The 22,512-nt window shown below is 38.8% G+C and overlaps 1 protein-coding gene and 1 long non-coding RNA gene across 2 annotated transcripts; one reads left to right on the top strand and one right to left on the bottom strand.

The window, feature by feature from the left end:
• Nucleotides 1–1,580: 1,580 nt before the first annotated feature.
• ELF5 (E74 like ETS transcription factor 5) lies at nucleotides 1,581–16,171 on the bottom strand. Its single transcript, XM_020782783.3, has 6 exons — nucleotides 16,045–16,171; nucleotides 13,068–13,304; nucleotides 12,498–12,548; nucleotides 10,908–10,976; nucleotides 9,321–9,516; nucleotides 1,581–8,564 (listed from the first exon to the last, which is right to left on the bottom strand). The coding sequence occupies exons 1-6, from the start codon at nucleotides 16,169–16,171 to the stop codon at nucleotides 8,468–8,470; spliced, it is 777 nt and encodes a 258-aa protein (XP_020638442.3). The 3' UTR covers nucleotides 1,581–8,467.
• LOC110073503 (uncharacterized) lies at nucleotides 5,857–20,348 on the top strand. The gene is made up of 3 exons (XR_002299596.3): nucleotides 5,857–5,980; nucleotides 8,056–8,232; nucleotides 13,090–20,348. It is a non-coding gene; the product is annotated as an uncharacterized LOC110073503 (long non-coding RNA).
• Nucleotides 20,349–22,512: the final 2,164 nt, after the last annotated feature.

Below are 22,512 nucleotides of genomic sequence, written 5' to 3' on the forward strand. Positions count from 1 at the left end.
AAGAATCTGGGAAAGCAGCCATTAAACTACACCCTCACCCAGTTCCCTCATGCATATGGATGTTTGTTTTCTTTCACCCTTTGGAGGCTTGAAGGGGATGGAGGCATGAGAAAAGAATCCTAATTTCACGATGCTGAGTATTACATGATACGGGAGTGGTCGTGTGTTTTACGTTACAGAGGGCAGTTGTCTGTTTGAAGATGCTTCTTATTTGAAGGGCCATCCGCCAGTCTGAGCTCAGTTCAAAGAGAAAATAATCCATAAAATGAAGAGGAGAGGCCTTGAATTCGCCTGTTAATAGTTAGCAAATGGGCAGCAAACTGAGAAGGTATATACGGTAGGTTGCTTAGTCATAATCTTCTGTCCTACAGTGAGAGGTACTATGTTTGTGCTTTCTGCAAATTCACACACACACACACATACACAAAATATTTCTCTATATACAATGTCTAATACAATTGTTAGTCAAACGAACAATATTATTTATGATATTGTTATAATATTAATTAGTATAATAAAATTATTATAATAAATTAAACTACTAAATAAAAACTATTATTATAAATGCTGTATTATTTATAAAGAGAAATGTTAAACCCCTTCCTCTAGCAGATCTGAAATGGGATCATCCTGCAGCTCCTTTATAGGGAAAGAGAAAACCAACACGATTCTTCCACATCACATCTGCTTTGGCTTTGAAAAAAAGGGCAGATTGTGATTCCCTGAACTTTATCCAGTTGGAATTGGCCAGCTGAGGCCCTGAGCCAGGGCTTAAAGCCAGTGGAGGGGAACCTTGGGACCTCCCAATGTTTTGGACTATACATCCCATCAGCACTGCACAGCGTGGCCAGTGGTAAGGGATTATGGATGTTTACTCCGGACTACTATGAGGGCCAATGATTTCCCACTTCTGGAGGGCTTTCCAGAATCTTGACAGCAAATCCTAATTTGAATTGCCATCCACCTGAACCGTGTGTGTCTTCTGTGCTGTCGAGTTGGAACCAACTTATAGCGACCCTAACAGGGTTTTCAAGGTAAATGAGATGTTTAAGGAGTGCTTTTACCAACTTTACACCCCCAGTGAGTTTCCATGGCCAAGAGGGGATCAAACTCTGTTCTTGAGAGTGCTAGACCATTGTTCTATCCACTACGCCACACTGGGAATGCCATAACACAACGTGCAGTGGCCCACTGGCAGCTGATATTGGTTATAGCGAAACAGTATTTGGGTCTCTTCAGTGGGAGAAAGGAGGTCTAGAAATGACAGGAAACAAACAAAAAGAAACTGGCAGGTTAGTTAATGCAGTGCTACTGCATTTTACAATACATTAATTAGTGCACTACATTGAGATGTTATATGATGAAATATTTATATAAATTTTGAAAAAGTTACTTTTGGGGGGGGGATCTCCCTCACACCCCAGCTAGCTTGGGCAGTGTTGTTAATTTCATTTAAAAGGAAAGGGAAAAGGAGACATTTGTAGGTTATCCTGTGTCCCATTTCTTAAGATACAGGGCCAAACATCAAAAGGAGGGCTACGGATCCCTCTGATATTCCAGGAGCAGAGCAAGCAATCGTGAGGCGAGACTTTTTTATTTATTTATTTTTTATTTTTTGCTGCTTTAATGCTGCTTCTGCCAGGGCTTGTCCAACAGGAACTCCCACGAATCACTGACTCCTACTGGAACAAAATGTAAGGTTTGTCCTGTTGTAAACCTGATTATTAGTGTTACTCCTCTCTGTTTTTCTCATCCATTTTCTCCTTTCCCCTCCTCACATGGTGAACCAGTGCCTATTTCTGCAAATGAGAGACAGGTTAGAAGACAACTTTCTACAGGTATAATGATTATATCTTTTTCAATAGTCGTTTTAAAAAAATGATACCCATGAGCAAGAAGGCCTGTCCACCTGAGCTCCTGGTTGTGTTTAGGGCACCAAATTAATAAGACAATTAACTATCTAACACCAGCAGCTTTTAGGCCAAGCAGGAGCAGGGGGCTCAAACTTCCGCTGAAGCATGAGGCATTATCATGGCTTAGACCTCATGCCTCTCCTCGTATCCACACTCAGTAATGCTGTAAGTGTTGCTTTTAAATATACCAACTTATTGTTCTGCTTAAACCCCATTTATAACAGTCCCCAGAGCTAATTTTTTTCAGCTCCCAGGCTCCATCTTGTGGTCACAGAAAGGAGTTAACCAGAAAAATACATGCAGCGAAAGAAATATAAGGCAATGTGAAAGCAAGTACAGTACAGTGCAGGAAAAGGCACATACAACTATTTCAAGTTGAAATTGGGAATAAAAGAGAACACCAGTGCCAAGCGCTGATGTCAAATTGGTTAGCTTTTCAAGTAGAAGAAATCAAAGCAAGGCTTTCCAACATTATTTTAATATCCAGATAGTCTATTAATCACAATATGGAACCCAACTCCCAATTTTAAAAATGCTACAGATTTGGTCATTGAGTTAAAGGTGTGAATTTTGTAATTGTGGGTTCGTGGTAACAGATTGTCCATTGAAATGTGTACAGTCGAATACACTGAATTGTTGCATTTGGTTGTATATATTATATATATGTATACAGTGACGTTCGCTTGCCTACCAGAACTTTTCCTGGAAAGAAATCACCTAGATGTCCTAAACTAAAGCATCTGATGATTTCAAAATGGCACTCATATGGTTTAAGGATGGATGTATTAATCACACAGGCAAACTTTTAGTCAATTTTGCTTTCTGAAGGTACCTGTTTCCATACCAAGCTGATTGAAGGTGGTTGTATCTAAAGGGTGGTGACATGTTTGTCATGGCCATACTTGTAGGAAATGTTTCCATTGTAACAGAGCTCAGGAAAGAATGTGAAGTGCCAGGAAGGGATGTCTTTGGGCCTTTTAGGATTACAGGTGCTACGTTTCTGAAAGAAAGAATCTGAAGACAGGAGATAAGGCCAGAAATTGATAGAGGTACAAGATGACCATCTTCATGGAAAATAAGATTAGATAGTCACTTAAGCTTAATACATGTGTTAGAAAAGTTACAGGCACATGCTCAGGCTTGCTCAATGTCATGCTAACAATGGACCAAGGCTGTCTGTTAAATATACACACATTAAATTATGAGGTATAGAATAGAGAACTGAGATGACCAGACAACCGGAACTAATGAAAAGGGTTGTGTGCATGGCATACATGGCGCTCAGACCTGCACCCAGAGGACAACCAGTCTAACTGTTGATGTGAAACAGCGGTTTGCATGACTTGTGAACCTGTAGGCCCCATTTATGGTCAAACACATATCTATTCCTATGCAGTAAGACTGTCCTTCTTTTCTTGTTAATTTCACTGAATCTCAATATACCGCTGAGGATAATTTCTGCTTCCTGGGAGAGGGAGGTGGAAGCAAGAAGTGAACAGTGTCAGTTTATGCATGTGAACATTAAAACTACTGTATTAGACTGCTGTGCTCTGGAACCAGACTGTGGTGTGGTGTATAGAGACTGTATAACTGACTGCCTAGAAAGTGCACCTGCTGTGTGGATTGATTCAGGCTGAGGTTGATGTTAGAGTGAAAATTATTGATGTCCTGATGGAATTTCTTCAGGGCTTCATTTCTCTCGGTCCAGATAATAAAAATTGTATCAATGTACCTCAAATAGAGGAATGGTGTGGGTGTGTATCTGCCTGCACTATATGTATGTCTGCCCTGTGTTTGTTGCTTGGAACAAAGAAACTAATCTGTAAATTGGGCAAGACATAAAAATATTGCTGCAATTTCCATCAGCTCAATGGGATCAAAGCCTTTTTTGAATCACAGGAGACTGTCCACAATTTAGTGGCAGACAATACCTTGCTAAGCAACAAAGCTTGAAAAAAACCTACCAAAACTCATGTGATTTTGTGAGCTAGGGCAAGGAAGCAGGCGTTGCAGCATGAAGAGACCCTTGTCCAGCAGGCCGAGGCAAAGAGGCAGTCCCGGAAGCAGCAAAATCAGGGAGCTGGACAGGGGACAGATTGTATTTGTCTTCAGTGTGGAAGGGATTGTCACTCTCGAATTGACCTTCTCAGCCACACAAGATGCAGTTCCGAGTTCTCCATACAGAGCACGTTACCATAGTCTCTCGAGACTGAAGGATGCCTACACTTGAAATAGAAGGTTGATCTCTGCAGTCTGGACATGCGGCTGCTAATGCCAAACTCAGGTTAAAAAAAATGCAGCTGGAATTTAGGAAGTAAGAAGCCTCGCAAAACCTCCTTATCCCAGCGCTCTTAAATATGATTTTTTTTGTGTGTGTGTGTTTAAAGTCTCCATGCCAAGTGATGGGGGTGGTGCACAGAGCAGTGATAAGGGCTTTTTTTTTAAAGGTCAAAGTCCTGCTAGGTGAGTGGAATCAGATCCAATGCTCTGACCTGTGATTAGCCAATGTAAAAGTAGCTGAATAAAGTACACACAGTTCAGGGCCTATTGTATACTTGTATGGAAACACAATTGCATGCAATAGTTTATCTCAGCAACTGCGAACTTTGCCTCATTGTTGTTTGCCCTGGCATGTTAAAGACCAGATTCTATGCCTCACAATACATGCACACAATTACCTTGAAATAGGAGCTGGCACCTCAGGTACTGGAGTAGAAATAAAAATGTTAATGAATCTCGACAAGGTAAAGCTAAAAACACCTACCATAGGATGTGGGGAAAATCCACATTAACTGAGCAGATCTAAACTTTGTAGCACAAGATAGCTCAGTACAGTACTGCATTTACAGAGAGTTCATTTACAATTTGGCAGTTTTAATATAGAAAGCCATGTAAAAATTAAGAGAGTGGCGGGAAGGAAGCCAGGTTAGGCTACGTTGGATCGTTCTGGCTTAATTAGAGTGATCTAATGAAGCCCAGTGGTTCCCATGGAAATCACTCCTGCCAATCTAATGAAGTGGCTTAATAAGTAAAACTTCAAGATTTTGATAAATCACTTACTTTTGCTCCTCAACAGAGAAGAAGGGGAAGTGAGAAAAAAAGGTGTTTTTTAAAAAACTTTATATGGACTATTGCTGATGCACTGCATCATTTATAAAAATGTATAACTTTTTTTTGGTCTTCCTTTAAAAGGCTGGTTGAGAAACTGCCTGCAGCCAACGCCACCACCGTGGACTTGAAAATGTTAATTTTTTTTTAAAAAAATAACTGACATAGTGCATCAGCAGTAGTCCATTATACAGTTTTTTTTTAAAAAAACCCCAGTCCTTCTGCCCCTAACTGCTGAGGAGCAAAAGAAGTGATCCATTTGCCAATATGCTGAAGTGACTTGCTTCATGATATTAGCAAAGTCGAACCAGAAGGCTTGCTTTGGATTGATTCCAGTGATCACATGTGCTGGAAACGATCCAAACCAATGTGATTCTAAAGGCACTGAAAAAGTAGAAGCCACTGACAGGACTCAGAAACTCAGAAATGAACGGATGAGACAGCTGTGGGGATGGACTGACCTGCTCCAAGAAAGACATCATCTGATTTCTATTTTGAAATTCCTGCAGTGGACCAAACAGCAGGCTAAAAGCCCATGTACTCAGCCTCCTAGTTACTGATTATTATTTTTTTAAAGCTTTCTGCTGTGGCACAGACTATCCCATCAATCAATAACCACACAAAAAAAATACGAACTGAATTCATTTTAGCAGCTTCAGAAGAATGATTTTCAGAGAGATAAAAAGAAAGTCCAGGGACAGCTATGTGCTTGAGTCCCGACTAGGTCATCAGTTTGACATTGATTCACTGCCAGATTGTTGCAAATAGAGAGATAAAGGGCTATGACTGGCAGAGCAGAAAAGACCTATCACAATTTTCAGAAGCCCAACCCCCTTTTTAATGAAGAACGATGGCTCACAAAATGGGACAGCAGAGCTTCTCACCCCAACTTTCAGAGGGGCCACCCCAAATTACCGGAGCTAGCAAGTTCCAATTAAACTGCTGAGGTATCATCTGAGGTAAAAATAATGTGAATGCTTGAACCCAAAAGGTGTACTCACTGTTACTACCTTTTGTACTAGCTTCTAAAACAAATATGCTATTGAGCGCAGACCTTCAAAGTTACGACTGATGCAAGGCTCACAGTGAGATCTGTATTTTCTGCATTCTAGCCATAAATCGTTTGATCCGGGTTAAAACAGTGATCTATTGGCAGTGGATGCTCACAGGTTTTCAGCTGAGAAGTATAATTAAAGTATAGCATCCCCTTTCCTAAAGTTGATTGGAGAGTGGATGGGTGAATTAATTCCAAAAGCCAGAGTGACACTTGTAGATGCTTAGACAAATGTAAATTTACTCAGAGACAAGGACAGCTCATACGTTAGGAAGACTCTCTAGGAACTGTACTTCTGCTTGCTGGCTTACTGTACCAGATTGTTAAACAATGTTTGCTACAAACAATGACTCTTCATGACTTCTACAGTTTAGCAAAATATTTTATTTTGACAAAGGTATGTGAAATGTACAATATGTTGCATGTTAGTGTGTGTATGTGTAAGATAAACACATATAATTTTTTAAAATTTAATTCATCCAAATTTGGCTAAAATCCTGTTGCGTAACTATGTGAGTGTAACATAACGTTACAGTCACAGTAGCTAAAATATTGCCAGGATAGAAGTGCTATCCATGAAGCATTTCCACTGACACACTGTGTGATTGTTTGTGTTGAGATGTGCAACAAATTCCTTGAGTGAACTGTGCATTTCCTTAATTGATTGCACAATTCCTTATTGCCAGGCACAACACATTTACTTAGTCACACAGGTGTAGCTTTATGTTAGACATTTATACAGATACAACTTTTTGTTACAAACAGGATTTTGCCCATTTAAGTTCTGCCTTTTCTGGGCTTGAAATACTTCACTCCTTCAAACATTATGACATCATGAAATTAGATACCATCTGTTTTAATATAGGTAAGTAGTGATAATCTGATGAACAAATAAGGACACACACTAAAGTGCATATAGTGAAAGGAGCACCATGGGTAAAACAAAATGTAAGCCAGTTCTTCTTGTGTAGTTGCACCAACATAACACTAAGGATACAACATTGGGAAGCGAATTGCTTCATGTTAAGAAATCCTTATAGACATCTGTCATGCACTGAGTCATACAACAGATGATGTCTTGGTTATTTAACTTCTTGCAATTGACCCCCCAGAATTTACACCATTAGTATTCTGCTGGAGTAACTATGCAAGAGAATTTTGGCTGTTGATAATAAATTCTGATAAACTCATAATATAACTAATCAGAAATAAGCCCTGATGAGTTCATTTTCTAGGTATAATGCCTATAAGGGTCAAATCTGAAACCTTTATTCAGTTACACGACCCAATCATGGTATTTGAACTCTGGCTTAAATAATAAAAATGCTATTATTAATAATGTGCCATCAAGTCAATTCTGACTTACGGCGACCCTTTCCAGGGTTTTCTTGGTAGAAGTGGTTTACCGTTCGCTTCTTCAGGATGAGCCCTGGGACTGTGCAGCTTGCCCAAGGCCACACAGGCTGGCTCCTCTCCCAGGAGGCACAGTAGGAAATCAAACTATCAACCTCTGGCTCCTTCAGCCAGGTACCAAAACCACAGACCTTAAATGGGGGGAATTTAATTCACAGTGAAAGTCTTTCTTTCTGGTTTCTTCCTGATTTGAAAACATAGTGCTTCTTACTAAACACAACTACTTTAAAGTTTCTGGTGTACTTTCTGTATTTGCTGCGACTACTTTGATACTTCATTTTACCCCACAGTGTGTACTCCTAAGGTGTAAAGCAGTGAATCTCTGTTGTTATTGGAGTATCTCTACTATGTATGTACTGGACTTCATGTCTGACCTTCACACTCTATGTGCATAATTCTGATATAATACTAACACAATTATAACAAACATAGCTGCTACATGAAGTGTGAAATTATTCCCAAATATCCTAGAGTGTAGGGAAGCCAAACATATAGTATATCAAAGGCACTTGATCATATTGCAATGCCTACAGGAAATCATGTGATATATGTTTTTTTCCCCCAAAGAGTAAACATGAACTGGCAATCAAGAGCATGCTTTACAAAGCCCAATGAGCAGAAGAATGCTATGGTGTTTTAATAGTCAGTGGCAAATAGCCGTTCTTCTCGACCTGAAGTCAATGCTACATATAAAACATCGGGCTATGAGAACCTTCGTTGGAGCCTTCTATGGATGTTATCTGTGTAAGTGCTACATAGGTGATGCTGCTAGTTGAAAAATGGAGAATCTCAAAATTGAGAATATTGACTGATCCAATCCAAAAAGTCAATTAATGATGCTTTATCCAATTAATTATTTGAAGGTCTTATTTGAAGGTGCGTGTCATTATCAAAGAAGGCTCTGTAGTGAACTTCCCTCCTTTGTGACTGGAGAATTTGCATTGATCCAGTGGACATTCAGTCCGAAGCAAACTGTATTTCATAACTTGCAGCCTTGCCATCCGTGTGCATTCTTCCCAAACTTGTACACTAACCTCCTGTCCACTCGTTCCAAGATCCCAGTTTTATAATAGTACCTGCAACAACAAAATAAACATAGGACTGAGGCAACTTTTGCATGTAGGTTGCATAGCACATTCTTCTTAAGAAATGAATTCTTACTTTCTGGCAGAGGGGAAACTTTACACAGGTACACTTCAACACTAACTCTCGACCTCTGGCTCCACAGCCAGATACTGAAATCACTGTGTTATAGTTCAGTGGTTCCGAAATTATGCACCGCGGCATACTGGGGTGCTGCCAAACCCAGCCAGGGGCACCAGAGAATCCTAAGGTGAAACTTTCCCCTATCCATTGCCCTACAAAACATCATACTGGGGGAGCCACAGTCAGTGGCCAGTAAGTCAAGGGAGCTGCAAGATGAAAATGTTTGAGGGGAAAAAGGTTTTCGAGACATCTTGAAGTCCAGCTTCCCTTATTTGCAGAGAAAGAAAGAAAGAAAGAAAAAAGAAAGAAACCCTGGACATACTTTTCATTTTCTAAGACAACAAACCAGTTCAGAGTAGAAGTCTAGCATCTCCGACAAGACAAATGGAAAGGCAAAAGTATCAAATGCTCTTTTCATGAGTAAGCTGGCAAATAATTTGACTAATGTGCTATTGTATCTATTTGCTCCACCCACCGATCACCCCAAGATCTTTTCTTTGATCAAAAGAACTGTGGTTTTGTCTTGAGACTTTTGCATTTATATAGCATAAGGACTTTTGGAGCACGTTGAACTGTAGGAAACTGTCTTGTCTTCTATAACACTGTATACATGAGTGCTGGCTTACCGAAGGGCTCTGCTCAGTTTCTCATAGGTCATTCTATCATTTTTCTTCCTTTGCCCCCACATTTTTGCTAGAGCATCTGATTTAATGACTCGAAAGATGCCTTGATCTCTGTCTTCCCATTCGAGGATACCACAGTTCTCATCAGGAGAAAGGAGGAGGTCTCTTACAAATTCCCATAAGTGAGAGCTCTGCAGGCCTTCAGGAATAAAAAGAGCAACCCATTAATAGATTTTCCTAGACAGAGTCTCAAGTTGACAGGTCTTGTAAAAGCCGCTGGGAGGAAGAATGTGAGAGAATGGCACACCACACTTGGGAGCAGAATCACACTGATTGACCCCCAAATGGTAATAATAATGCTTTGGAAACAATGGCCATCAAACTGCAGTGGGACTGAACTCCTTTGGTTTACAGTGCAAACATATGTCCGGGGGCATGTTCAGTTTAAAAAATAAGGTCCCTGCATACACTCAACAAAATGTTTCCTCACCATTAGCCACAAATGTGAAACAATTGTAGCTTTCACAAATGGGGGGAGCAACCATCTTTTAGCAATGTTTGGGGTTCAAGTAGCCCCATAGCTGGCAAAGGTCCTCCAGGAGGCAGTGGAAGACAGGAGGGCCCTGCTCTGATCCATGGAGTCACGAAGAGCCAGACACAACTTAATGACTAAACAACAACATTTTTATTACTATGTTATGGCTGTTTATTCCTTCGCAGTCAGCATCTCACCATAACCTCTGGTGGATCCTTATCCCTGTTCTATCCCTTCTTCCGCATCTTCTCTCACAGTTCAAGGCACAGTTGCTGTTTCTTTTAAACACTGGTGTTTGGGTAACAGCCTCATGGAGAAGGATGGATTTGACACAGGAATCTTTCCTTAGTATATCAGGCAAAAGCAAAATAAAAATAAAAAGTAAAGAAGACAAAATATTTTGGCACCTTAAAAAATAACTACTATATTTTAATGTGAGATTTGTTTGGACAAGCCAGCTTCCTCAGACAGGAAGGAAGGCCAAGGAAGGCGTCCCAGGAAGTGCACTTGTCTGCAAAGGCTCACATTAAAAGATAGCACTTAGTCTTTAAGGTGCCACCACATTTTTATCTTCTTTATTTTTTATTTTTCTTTTGGTTTGGCTTGATATGCCAGCGCAGACTAGCATGGGTACCTCTTCTAGAACTACAATCATGGAAGTCATTTTCCAGTAATAATATGTTGAATTTATATCTGTCACGATGCTATTAAATTGGTACTAAAAACATTAAAAGCCTAGTTAGAGGCTGGTTATTTTTCATTTACAAGCCAAACAGTGTTAGCTTGCTAATACCTGCTTTTACAGGATTCTTATTCCACATCAATCTTGAGTGTTTGTTTGGGGTACCACAAGTGACATCTGGTGGTTGTGTGACTGCATTAAACAACTGATGCAATGCACATCTTGCGATAAAATAATGGAGACTAGAAACTTCGTTTTAAAATGAGAGTTCACGAAGTCAGATAACTGAGTGTTTGGTAACATAAGGTATAACGTGGTAACATTTTCTAAGACACTTCCAAGCAATGTCTTTAGATGGCAGAGTTGTACCTACTTGTTCTACTGTGACTTTGAAACGCTTGACTCTTGATACTGCCGGTCTTCAAACATGCTTTATCATTATCTGAAAAAAGATATTTTTTAATTGACACAAATAAATATGAATGGATTTCATAGTCTGCTAATAGGGTGATTGAAAGAGGTCTACATGTTCACCTAATGCAATTACAGGCACACAAACACTACATCACTATGAGTCTGAGATTTATCTTTGAATTAAACCCCAACTTTTCCATAAATATAAACCAAAGTGAATGATTAACCTAAAGTTGGACAGTTTAGCTGCAGGAGGTTGCAGCAGCTGCAATAAAAGTACAGAAAGGATCACCAGAGACCAGATTTGAATCATCTGAAAACATAGTTATCTGCAAACACAGTGTATTCTGATGGTATCTAGATATGTAAATAGTACATGAACCTTCAGTGCAACTTGAATGCAATTACCATTGAATACGGCAGGCAGTGAGGAAAGAGTTTACTTGATGTTCATTCTCTTGTTGGTTTGTCAGTAGCCTCTGGGTTGTCTTATGGCCCTATCTTAAAGTTGACACAGATTTTTCTTTCCGTGCACATGCTAGGCTCATTCCACATATATGGAAAACCATTATGTAAGCATACAGGTCTGACTCTGGACAACTTACACAACCTGGGCAAAATATATAATTATACAGAGCTCTTCTATAGCTGAGTCAGACCTGTGTGTTGCCAAATCTATGCACCTCACACGCAAGGACTTCCTCCTTGCACCAGTTGTGATTGTAATAGCTCCTCTTATGTTGTTGTTTGCACTGGGAGCATTTTTAGTCCAAAGAGCAGAAAACAATGCACTTTATTTGCTATGATCTTGATATTTTCTTCCCATCCCTTATTTTATTTTATTTTAATCCCACCTTTCTCCCTAGAAAGGGACTCAAGGCAGCATGCAAGAGCCAAAAATATGTGTTTAAAGGGGCAATAAATTAAGATATTAATATGAAGGCATGATTAAACCTAAGCAGTGCTAAAAACATTATTTGTTAAAACAGATGGAAATAGATTTTAAAACACATGTATCGCTTCAGCAGCATTTTGCATTTTTAAATACATATTAAATGGTAAGATTTATTTCATTTAGCATTAAAATTTGCCCATAATCTGTAATAAATTTGGATCTAGACTGTAAGGTGCGTGGGGAAATGAGCAACCCTCCAGACATGATTTATTTGCAACTCTCATAAGCCTTAGCATGGATAGCCAATGATGAAGAACAATGAGAGTTGCAGCCACATAGGTGGTGGAGAAACATTATGCCTATATAATCTAATTGATCACAGCTTTTTGTCATTGGTTGGGGGCAAACACTGCAGTTCACAGATGTTTTGCTTACATCTGATGTCTGAACTGGCTCCCATAGTTAGGCAATTTTGATATTACTCTGCCTGCATGCGTAGGGAACAAATGAAGGTAACTGTTCATTAAATTAAAACAGAAAGTTCTAGAAACACTGCCCAAATATAACTGTGTTGTTATACGAATTTATATGACTCCTTTTTCTCAAGGGTTTCCTCTTTTATTTAGGAGCAAAGATTTTTAAAAGCTTACTTACAATCTTTACCAGATGATTTTGTGTCTTCATTATCCTGAAAGAAGGAGATGCCTATAGGGGGAAACACATTGAATCAAAAATTCAAATTTATAGCCTGTATTTTCTATATTCAGACTATCTCTCCCTTAAAAACGTATAATTCTAATCCAAAATAGGCTTTGTGTGTGCCACTGTTTTGCCATTCTAAATATTCTTCCTTCTTTGTTCTTTTTCTGTCTTTAATCAACCAATTTATATAACCTCACCTCCCATCATATAAGAGTTTCTCTTCTGTTCTATTTTGTCTTATGGATTTTTTGTTTGTTCCTTTTCCAGTCTAGTCAACCTCTCCTATAAAACTGATTGTGAGCGTGTGTGTGTGTGTGTGTGTGTGTGTGTGTGTGTGTGTGTGTGTGTGTGTGTGTGTGTGTGTGTGTGTGTGTGTGAGAGAGAGAGAGAGAGAGAGAGAGAGAGAGAGAGAGAGAGAGAGAGAGAGAGAGAGTTATTTGTTGGTTGAATAACTTGCACAAGAATAGCAGATGCACCTAGGATAAAACAATCTTATTTTGAATAAATTGTTGGCAAACTGACCATGAGCCTTGATGTTTTGCAGGATGAAGAACAGGTATTCTCCACAGATTCCTGCAGCGTTTAAAAAGTCCTCTTGAGTCATGCAGCACAGTTGTTGTCCGTTTATGTTAAAGTGGGAAAAGGAAATGCAGTTGGCATCCAGTTTGTATTGATCACAGCAAAATTGTAACCACTCACAGACGTTATGCCTTGTCCAATACTCTGGGTAAATGGATGTCCAGGAAGAATTGCATCCGGCTGCAGTATAGAAGAAATGCTGTTAAAATTTGAACAACTCTGTTTCTTCTAGACAACCAACCACCCCACTACATTACGCCTATATTCAATGTGCAACTAGTCTTCTACCAAACAGCTCATGGCACATCCTTTCCTAATGCAATACACTCTACAAATTCTGCTAGCAAGCCATCCTGCGCTGGCTGAGAATGTTGCAACCCGTAACACATTTAGAGGTTTGGAGAGGCTGTTTACAATAAAACTTAGTTGGTTTGCACTAAGTTTGAGGCTGGTGCATCAAACCTAGTGCAAGCAACCCAAGAATATATTGCCATGAACTCTTAACAGTATGTTACATTCAGGAAGATGAGGAAAGATTTGAGACAGATTTGGAGATGTGTTCCTCTACTTCTGCCTTTTCCAGGGGAAATCTCCCTGAATTGCCTGGGAAGGTCTGAACAACAGTTTTAACTGTGTTCAACCGAATATGATTATAGAGCCCCACACAATCATGAACTCTGCATTATCCAACGTTTTAAAAATGCAAATGAGGAAAATATGTGCAATCCAAAAATGCAAGAGAAAATGCTTCAGTCATGAAATGCATGCAAAAATGTTTGCATTAAGAAAATGTACACGGCTGTCCATGCAGGAATTAAAAGGAAGATTCTGCAAATGATACAAACAATAGCTGAGATGAGAATGGAAGGGGGAAGTCAGACAACACACTGAAACAGAGGGTGAGAGTTGTTCATATTCATACGGACTTCTACATGAGACTCTCACAGGGAGAGAATGGAAAGCCTTTTCTGCACATCTTTCCTCAGTGATACACAGAATTTTGTTGCTGCCAATGGCATCAGGGAAATGGCAGTCTGAATGAATTTGGTGGCTAGGTGGCGAGAGGAGGGAAATGTTATGAGGGCAACAACTAGGGCACCCAAGGAGAGGTGAACTAAAGGCCCTTGTGGGTCACAAAGAGGATACATTTCCACATTACTTAATGTTTTTCTGATTTCTTAAATTGCTTTATCAATTCCTTCTATTAGTTACCTATTTACAAATAATTTCAGAGTCCCATCTGGTGGGAGCTTGAGAGAGGGCCTTCTCTGTGCCCACTCCCAGGCACTGGACCTTTGCCAAGAGAAGTAGTTTTATTGTTAATTGGTTTTGCTGCCACAGGCTGACACACCCATCCCCCAATAAAATTAGGCACAGCTTTTAAAAAATGAAAAGCCTAGACTACAAGAAGTAGAAATGATGAGAAAAGTCTTCCTTTGGTGTAAGACTACAGAGACAGTGCCAGGATACTCTCTCAGAAAAAAACTGTTCTGTTAAGTGAGGAACCACAACCAAAATGACTCTCTCCCTGCTCATTTGTTTGGTGGGGCCTCTAGAGAATATCTTAATTTTCAGATTGGTACATGTGGAATGTGATAGGCTTTCAGCTCACTTTGCCCCAAGCTACTTAAGGTTTTACGAGGCATAGATTCTTTTAAAATATTTGTACACTTACTGTTTTTAGCTTTTAAGTATTATCTTTTACAGATGTAAGTTGCATTGGGTCCTTTTTAAGGATAAATGCAGGGCAAAATATTTTACATAAACAAAATAATGAATAGATAAGGACACAATGGGGCTCTGCTCCTTACTAATGTCCTCTACTCACATGATGTGAGGTGCTTTAAGCGATGAGCTGCACTGAGAAATAGAAAAGTGGACAGAGGCATCCCTTGAAGGATGTGGATTCCAAACTCTGAATGGCTTTAAACGTAAAAAACCAAACAAACAGAGTTTTTACCCAACCGTTCAATGGATGGAAGGCCTCTCCAGTTGTCATGAGGGGATCTAGGTCCCAGGTATTCTGTGTACTCTGTGCACATAGGCATCAACAAGGTCAAAGAGGCTTTGTTGCTTTCATCTGCATTACATAACTCTGTTTAATCATCAGTATTGCGTGCAAAAATGTTCCAGCTTTTCTCGGAAGCTGGTGTGGCATGAATTATGCTACCAATGTGCCAAGCCCTATGCCACTACATGTTATTATGCTGGCACGATATGTAGCACACTTGTTTTATGTATGAAAGAAACTTATTAAAGACTGGTTTTTCTGAAGCCAAAATTCATTTGTATCAGAGTTCTTTATTATAAGCCAAAGGGAAATAAACTTGCTCTCTGGATCCTTAACTTTACTAGATATTGCCAGAGGATATAGAAGAAAATTGGATTATCTATATTTATATTCAAGAAAGACTGTACTTTGCTTGTGATTGATGACTGCTCTACTTCATGTGTATTTCAAGTGGATCAACAACTTGGTCAGAAAATAATTGTACAAATACCCCTTTTTGTTATATCTGGTACCTTAAATAAGAGTGGATAACATTTTCATTATCCTACTAAAATATTTTTTAAAAATGGTTCCTTGTCTTTTAAGTTTGTGACCATGTTCTTGTTATTATGTGTCATCAAGTCCCCTTCAACTTATGGTGGCCCTATGCATAAGTGATCTCCAAAACCCCCTATCATGCATGAACAGCCCTGCTCAGCACTTCCAGACTTAAGCTTGTGGCTTCCTTTATGGAGCCAATCCATCTCATATTGAACCTTTCTTAGCATTATTGTCCACTCCAGTGAGTCTTATCTTCTCATGGTGTTCCCAAAGAATATCAGCCTCAGCTTGATTTTAACTAGAACCCATTTCAAAATATTAGATGGCTGTTCTGTTGGGTGCTTGGTAACAAAGAACATATATGCCTACCTGTTTGGTGATCAAATGGGAGGTAGTCTTCATCAGTTGATCCAAATAATTCTGACCAAGACATCAGGGATTCACATATCATTGTATTGGGCAAGAAGGTATTATGACTTACTGGGTCCAGCATCATCCTAAAATATTATTTCATTATTATTTTTCATATTAGCAGTATTTGCTTATAGCAAGAAACCCAAAAAAGACTCTCATGATTAGCAACTGTATCCTACTGTACTTTGGGTAAGGTTGAGCAGTAACATTTTACACTGATATATTTGTAATAGGATTCCAGCAGTGTAACCTGGTGTCCTCCAGATATTTAGACTAGCACTCACATAATCCTCAGTCAGCATGACTAATAGGAATTGCAATTCAGCACTTCTGGAGGGCACTAGGTTGTGGAAATCCTCATTTAATCACAGCATCACTTGTGAAGGAAAAGTGGATTAAGGAATGTGCATAATAGTACAATGGCTAAATATATAAAGCTATGCTGCATTTTATTTGCATGAAAGTATATACACACTGTGCAACATTTCGAAAAGTGGCTTATGCTTTGAACTGTTTTGAAGCCTGAGCCTTTTATTCAAACAATCATGTACCTCCTAGAAAAATGAATAGTATTTGTGAAATTATTCCATCAACTATTACAATAATTAATTATTGTAAACTTTGTACACTCTGTAACTTTAGCTCTTATACAAGTCAATGTTATGTTATGTTCAAGACTTATTAATTAAGCCCTAAGCATCTGTTAGGGCTTATTTGCTAGGGCACAGAGTATTATTCCTTCAGAGTAGTTGAAGGTAAGATATTAATTGGGATGAAATGATCTATGGGCTGAAATCCTGTCGCACAGTTGCACAAATGACGTACCTTTTAGAAGAAAATTGCCAAAAGTGAATAAATTTTGGTAGACACATGTCGCGTACTGAGTTGCATGACTCAGAATGCAATAGAATATGTCTAAGGAGATTTCTCAACATGGACGTTTGAGTCTAAGGGTTGCGCTGTTTGAGTGACTGCACAACAGGATTTCAGCCATCATATCTTAGAGACTGAAAAACCTCTAGTGCATCATATACGGCTTGTAATGAAGATTGATATTTCTCTGAGTTAATGCTTTCTAGTATAATGTGATCGAAAAAATATGGGTGTATCCTGTGAAATCTTGTAACAAAAGGCAATATGAATCCAAGTTTTGATTCCAGAGAACCATATCCAATTTGGGGCCTTCTTGCTCTGAATCTATAGCTACATTTATTATTGTAATCCAACTTTGGTACTTCTGATAGCTTATAGCTAGATTTGCACTAAGTGTTATATAATTCCGTTTGTGTGTGCATTTTGTCACCAGTTTTGGACAATGAGATGTTAGACTTTAGTATGCTGACATACTAAAGTAAGGTGCTTTCACATGGTAGTTGGATCAGGTCAAATCCAGGTCCTGATTTTACATCATGTCATTTATAGAAAATACATTTAGCAATATGATCCACCTTTAAAGACTTAGGAAAGGTCTGCTGGTGGAGTTTCTCAATAGGAACTCTTCATTTGCTATCTAATGAATGACACTCCATGAATGACAACCAATTGTGTTCTTCTATATGAGGTCCAAATAGTGTTTAGCAGGCAGAGTGTTCAGTCATCCTTATGTTCAGTCAATTCAGGACAAACTATGTGTTCTTTTTAAATCACCTTACTGAAGAAATAGATTAAAGAACACAATGAACCAGGTTCAATCCATGTGAACTCCTTTTAAATCTTTGCATAAGCCTGCTAATAAATTCTAGCTGCTGCTTAAGTCAAAGATAATTCTTTTCCTGCTTTCACAAATTCTTTCCTATATATGACAAACCCCTTTATAAGTGTAATAATATTTTGATCACAATAGAATTATATCTATCAGTGAATGTTTCCTTAATTAATTAATTAAAGGTTGGAAATGAGTTCTGCAGATGCCTTCAATCTTACGAATGCAAGTACAGTCAAGATTGGTCACCAGTCTTTGGCATCAGGTGATCAAAATAAACAAAGAACTACTGGGGTTCTGATTACAACCAGTGTTAATTCAGTGACTTTAAGGAGTTTTAATATTAATTGCATTTTAATTACATCATTGAATTTAATTCTTTTTTATTGTTTGTGATTTTATTGTGTTTTGATCTTCTACTGTTTCAAACTGTTCTGTAAAGCTGCCTTGGGTCCCAGTTCAGGGGAAAAAGCAGCATATAAATGAAACAAACAAACAAACAAACAAACAAACAAACAAACAAACAAACAAACAAACAAACAAACAAACAAACAAACAAACAAACAAGAGAAAATAGAAGTCAGGGAGAAGCGTGATCTTGTCATATTAGCTGATGGCTCACTACATGACATTGATTTTAGGCCATGACATTTGATCTCTCTATATAAAATCAGGCACCTGAAGATAATAATACCTTACAATGGGCTAAATCCAGTTATTAGTCCCAGTGAAGTGAAGTGGGGATGGGACAGCTTCCATTGTGATGCATCACATCCTTTTGTTCACTATCCTTAGCTGTCACAAGGAGAAAAGAGAGTGAGATGTGGGCTGCTGTTTTCAATCAAAATACTACATCAATCTGTATATTCCTTCCTATGATGTTTACCAAAGCTGATATGTCATTGGCTTCAATTCCAGTCAGGTTGTAACAGGTTTGGAATGGACAGAAGCCATTTTTGCTGGAGCAACTGCCCTGATATCAGCACAATCCCTTTGTGCTGGATGGTATCAGTTTTGCCAGCACAACTGGATCTGTGGGCACAACTGCTGTACTGGCTGAAATCAAGTGGCAGAAGACAGGAGCAAGAGAGGAGCTGAGTTATGCCAGACCTAAACCTATCTCAACACATAGTGACAGCCATTATGTTTGAACAAAGAGTCAGGATGGTCCCCAGTAACTTCCAACATCCTTAGCTGGGAGGGGTTTGGATTCAACAACAACCTCAGCTAGCTTAGTATCAACTCAGCTAGCCCTGAGCCATCATGGCTAGTTAGGAATGTACCCCAAAACCTTGTTTAGAGTCAATAGAACTCCCATCACTGCACTTAAATCCTGCCCATTCAGTCAATCGGGGGATTAACAGCCGGATTTAGCCCAATACAATTCACAATTTAAACTAGAATACTGTATTTTCTTGATTTTCATAAGCCTAAAGGAAAGAAGCTTCCTCTTGTGGATTTCCAACTCCTTTTTTTATACAGTATCTCTAACAAAGTAATTCTTTTAAAAAGTGAGTTATGACAGGCAATGGAATATTTGGAATACAAGGGTCAAAACTAGTTTAACTACGGCGGCATTGGTCTTTTTGCTACAAAATAAGCATGCTAATGAGTCTCTAATTTTTGAAAGCTACATCTTTCTTATTCTTTAAATCTAAACATATCATTTGAAAAGTTGCTCTACAGATGTGTGCTGTATCAGTAAACGATTAAGCAGCTCAATATATTATATTCTGATGGCAGAAAGTGAGGAGGAATTAGCAAACCTCTTAATGAGGGAGAAAGAGGAGAATGCAAAAAATGGTCTGAAGCTCAACATCAAAAATACTAAGATCATGGCCACGGGTATCGTCACCTCCTGGCAAATAGAAGGGGAAGATATGGAGGCAGTGACAGATTTTACTTTGTTGGGTTTCATGATCACTGCAGATGGAGACAGCAGCCACAAAATTAAAAGACACCTCCTTCTTGGGAGGAAAGTGATGACAAACCTAGACAACATCTTAAAAAGCAGAGACATCACCTTGCCTACAAAGGTATGCATAATCAAAGCTATGGTTTGCCAGTAGCAATGTATGGAAGTGAGAGCTGGACCATAAAGAAGGCTGACTGCCGAAGAATTGATGCTTTTGTATTGCTGGAGGAGACTCTTGAGAGTCCCCTGGACTGCCAAGAGAACAAACCTATCCATTTTGAAGGAAATCACCCCTGAGTGCTCACTGGAAGGACAGATCCTGAAGCTGAGGTTCGAATACTTTGGCCATCTCATGAGAAGAGAAGACTCCCTGGAAAAGACCCTGATGTTGGGAAAGTGTGAAGGCAAGAGGAGAAGGGGACGACCGAGGATGAGGATCAGCAAAGCAACCAACATGAATTTGACACAACTCCGGGAGGCAGTGGAAGACAGGAGGGCCTGGCGTGCTGTGGTCCATGGGGCCATGAAGAATCGGACACGACTTAACAACTAAACAATAATATATACAAGCTGTCTTTCCTTAACAGGAATCAAGAATGTTTTAGAAGCTCTTGGGCTGGAATCAGTGAAAAAAAACAAAAAGGCCCATCCCTAAACTAAACTAATAAAAAGATTACTTTTTTATTAGTTTAGTAGTTTAGGGATGGGCCTTTTTGTGTTTTCTCACTGATTCCAGCCAAAGAGCTTCTAAAACATTCTTGATTCCTGTTAAGGAAAGAGGGCTTTTAAAATGTTTCATGTTTTTTTCCTGTTTCTTTCTTTTGTTCAGTTTGTCTTTTACCCAGTGTCTGCCCAATTGTCAGGGGATTTTTTTTCATCCTGGGTCAGGACAGCTGTTGTCAGCAGCCAATGAGAACATCCAGGAAGCACGAAGCAGGAATTTTGAATCTTTAAAAGAATCTGGATTGATTGTGACCCAGCGAGGGGTATTCCTTTTTTGCTTCAGTCATTCCTTATGAGCATGCAGATGTCTGCTGCCCTCAATCTTTGATCCTTTTCTTTTTTTACCCTCTTACGTGTATGTGTGTGTGTGTGTATGTGTGTGTGCTTTCCCTCCCATTTCATTGGACTATCTTTGCTGCTACCAACATGCAGCTTGCCTATGCCAGTGTATCTCCTTTGTTTTTTTTAACCCCCCCCCCCCCAATTTCTTGGGACCACATCCCCCCCTTTTTTTTCATTTCTTGGATTAATTTTGCTGCCTGCCTACTCAACTCTAAGAAAACAGAAAGGGTATGAAGTGGTGTGGGAGAGAAATCACCCGATATTTTAGTATTGGTTTGGAGGAGTCTTTGGTAGTATCTTTTCCTTTTCCTTTTCTTCCTTTTCTTTTTCCTTTTCCTTCCCCCCCCCTTCCTTCCTTCCTTCCTTCCTTCCTTCCTTCCTTCCTTCCTTCCTTCCTTCGATTTCTGGGAGAAGGGACAAATATGTATGTTTTATTTTGTTATTTTTCTGTTCTAGGTGCTTTTCCTATTTAATTGATCTTTAACAACTGTTATTTTATTAATTTACTGTGTATTCTGTTAAAGCTGTATTTTTGTGGTGGTGTGTGTGTGGGGGAGACCTGTTTTGTTTGGTTGTGGTTTTGTTGCTTGCTCTGTTGCTTGGTTTTACAGTAGATTAATATTTTTGTCCCCTCACCTCTGCTTTTTTTGGAATAGTTTATACAGTACAGGTTCTTTTAGCCTTTTTTAAGACTACTGCTAGAAAACACAAGTAGGCAAAAACAAAACAAAACAGCTTGAAGGAAGGTTGTCCCTTTCATGTAAAACAGGACTGGTGCATAAAAAACAAGAAAATGAAAGACACACCCCAAAAGAACACAAAAACAAAACAAATATGAAAATTTTCACCATGCACATCCTTAGTTTAGTTTGTAAGTGTAGTTGTTTATATCAGTTTTGATTTGCCATTAATATACAGTATTTAAGCATTATTCTTAAGTGTATTTTTAAAACTCAAATGATTTCATAATTTTGCATCTGAAATAACTTTAATCTATATAAGAAAACAGGAATTTTACAAGGTAGGCAGAAAACACAATCTAACAAAAGCTTAAAAACCTGAGTCTAAATTGAGCAGCTAGTCCCAGACAGAGTAAAATAAATCACTTAAAGATGAGTAAACACACACATTCAATTTATGTAACAGAAGTTATATGAATTATACAAATTCATGAATGGGATGATTAAAAGGTAATTTTAAAAGCATGATAGAAAAGTATGATCCAGCCACTTTAGCCACTGTTACAATTTATGAAATTTAACACGACAGTTATTCATGGCTTCTACATCTCTTCAGTGTGGTAAAATTTTGAGATGCATGCATTCAATTGAAACTGAAGTAATTTATCCCACTAGACCGGCTAATAAAATTCTGTTTGACCCTTTCCATGGAATCAGCTTCTACAAACAATTTGATAAATGGCTAATTGTTAAGTCTCTGCTTCTCTGCATACTCAGGGTTATATTACTGTTAAAATATCAAGTCTCTCTATTTTAGAAAGTCTCTCTGTTTTAGAAAATCCAAGCACGAATGTTTTTTGATGCAACTTTGTATACTTCCTAACATGTATTAAGGTTAGTTTTCATTCTAGCATCTACCACCAGAGGTCTCAGCAGTACAAAAAGAACCCATCTGCTTACTGAAGAAGGTTGTCCGCGGGCTTTCAATTTCTAACGTACATCGAAGAGAAAAAGTACATATTTGCGTACATCTGTTTTAGGGCTCAGTGTCCAGATTGATT

The sequence above is a fragment of the Pogona vitticeps genome, chromosome 1 (genome assembly GCF_051106095.1).
Source record: "Pogona vitticeps strain Pit_001003342236 chromosome 1, PviZW2.1, whole genome shotgun sequence".
NCBI lineage: Eukaryota > Metazoa > Chordata > Lepidosauria > Squamata > Agamidae > Pogona > Pogona vitticeps.

Excerpts from the sequence above, each read along its gene's own strand:
- ELF5 (XM_020782783.3), bottom strand. The coding sequence starts at position 16,171 with ATGATGCTGGACCCAGTAAGTCATAATACCTTCTTGCCCAATACAATG. Across the intron at positions 10,977-12,497 it reads AAAATCATCTGGTAAAGATT|ATAATGATAAAGCATGTTTG; the intron begins GTAAGTAAGCTT and ends ATCTTTTTTCAG. Across the intron at positions 8,565-9,320 it reads AAACTGAGCAGAGCCCTTCG|GTACTATTATAAAACTGGGA; the intron begins GTAAGCCAGCAC and ends TTGTTGTTGCAG.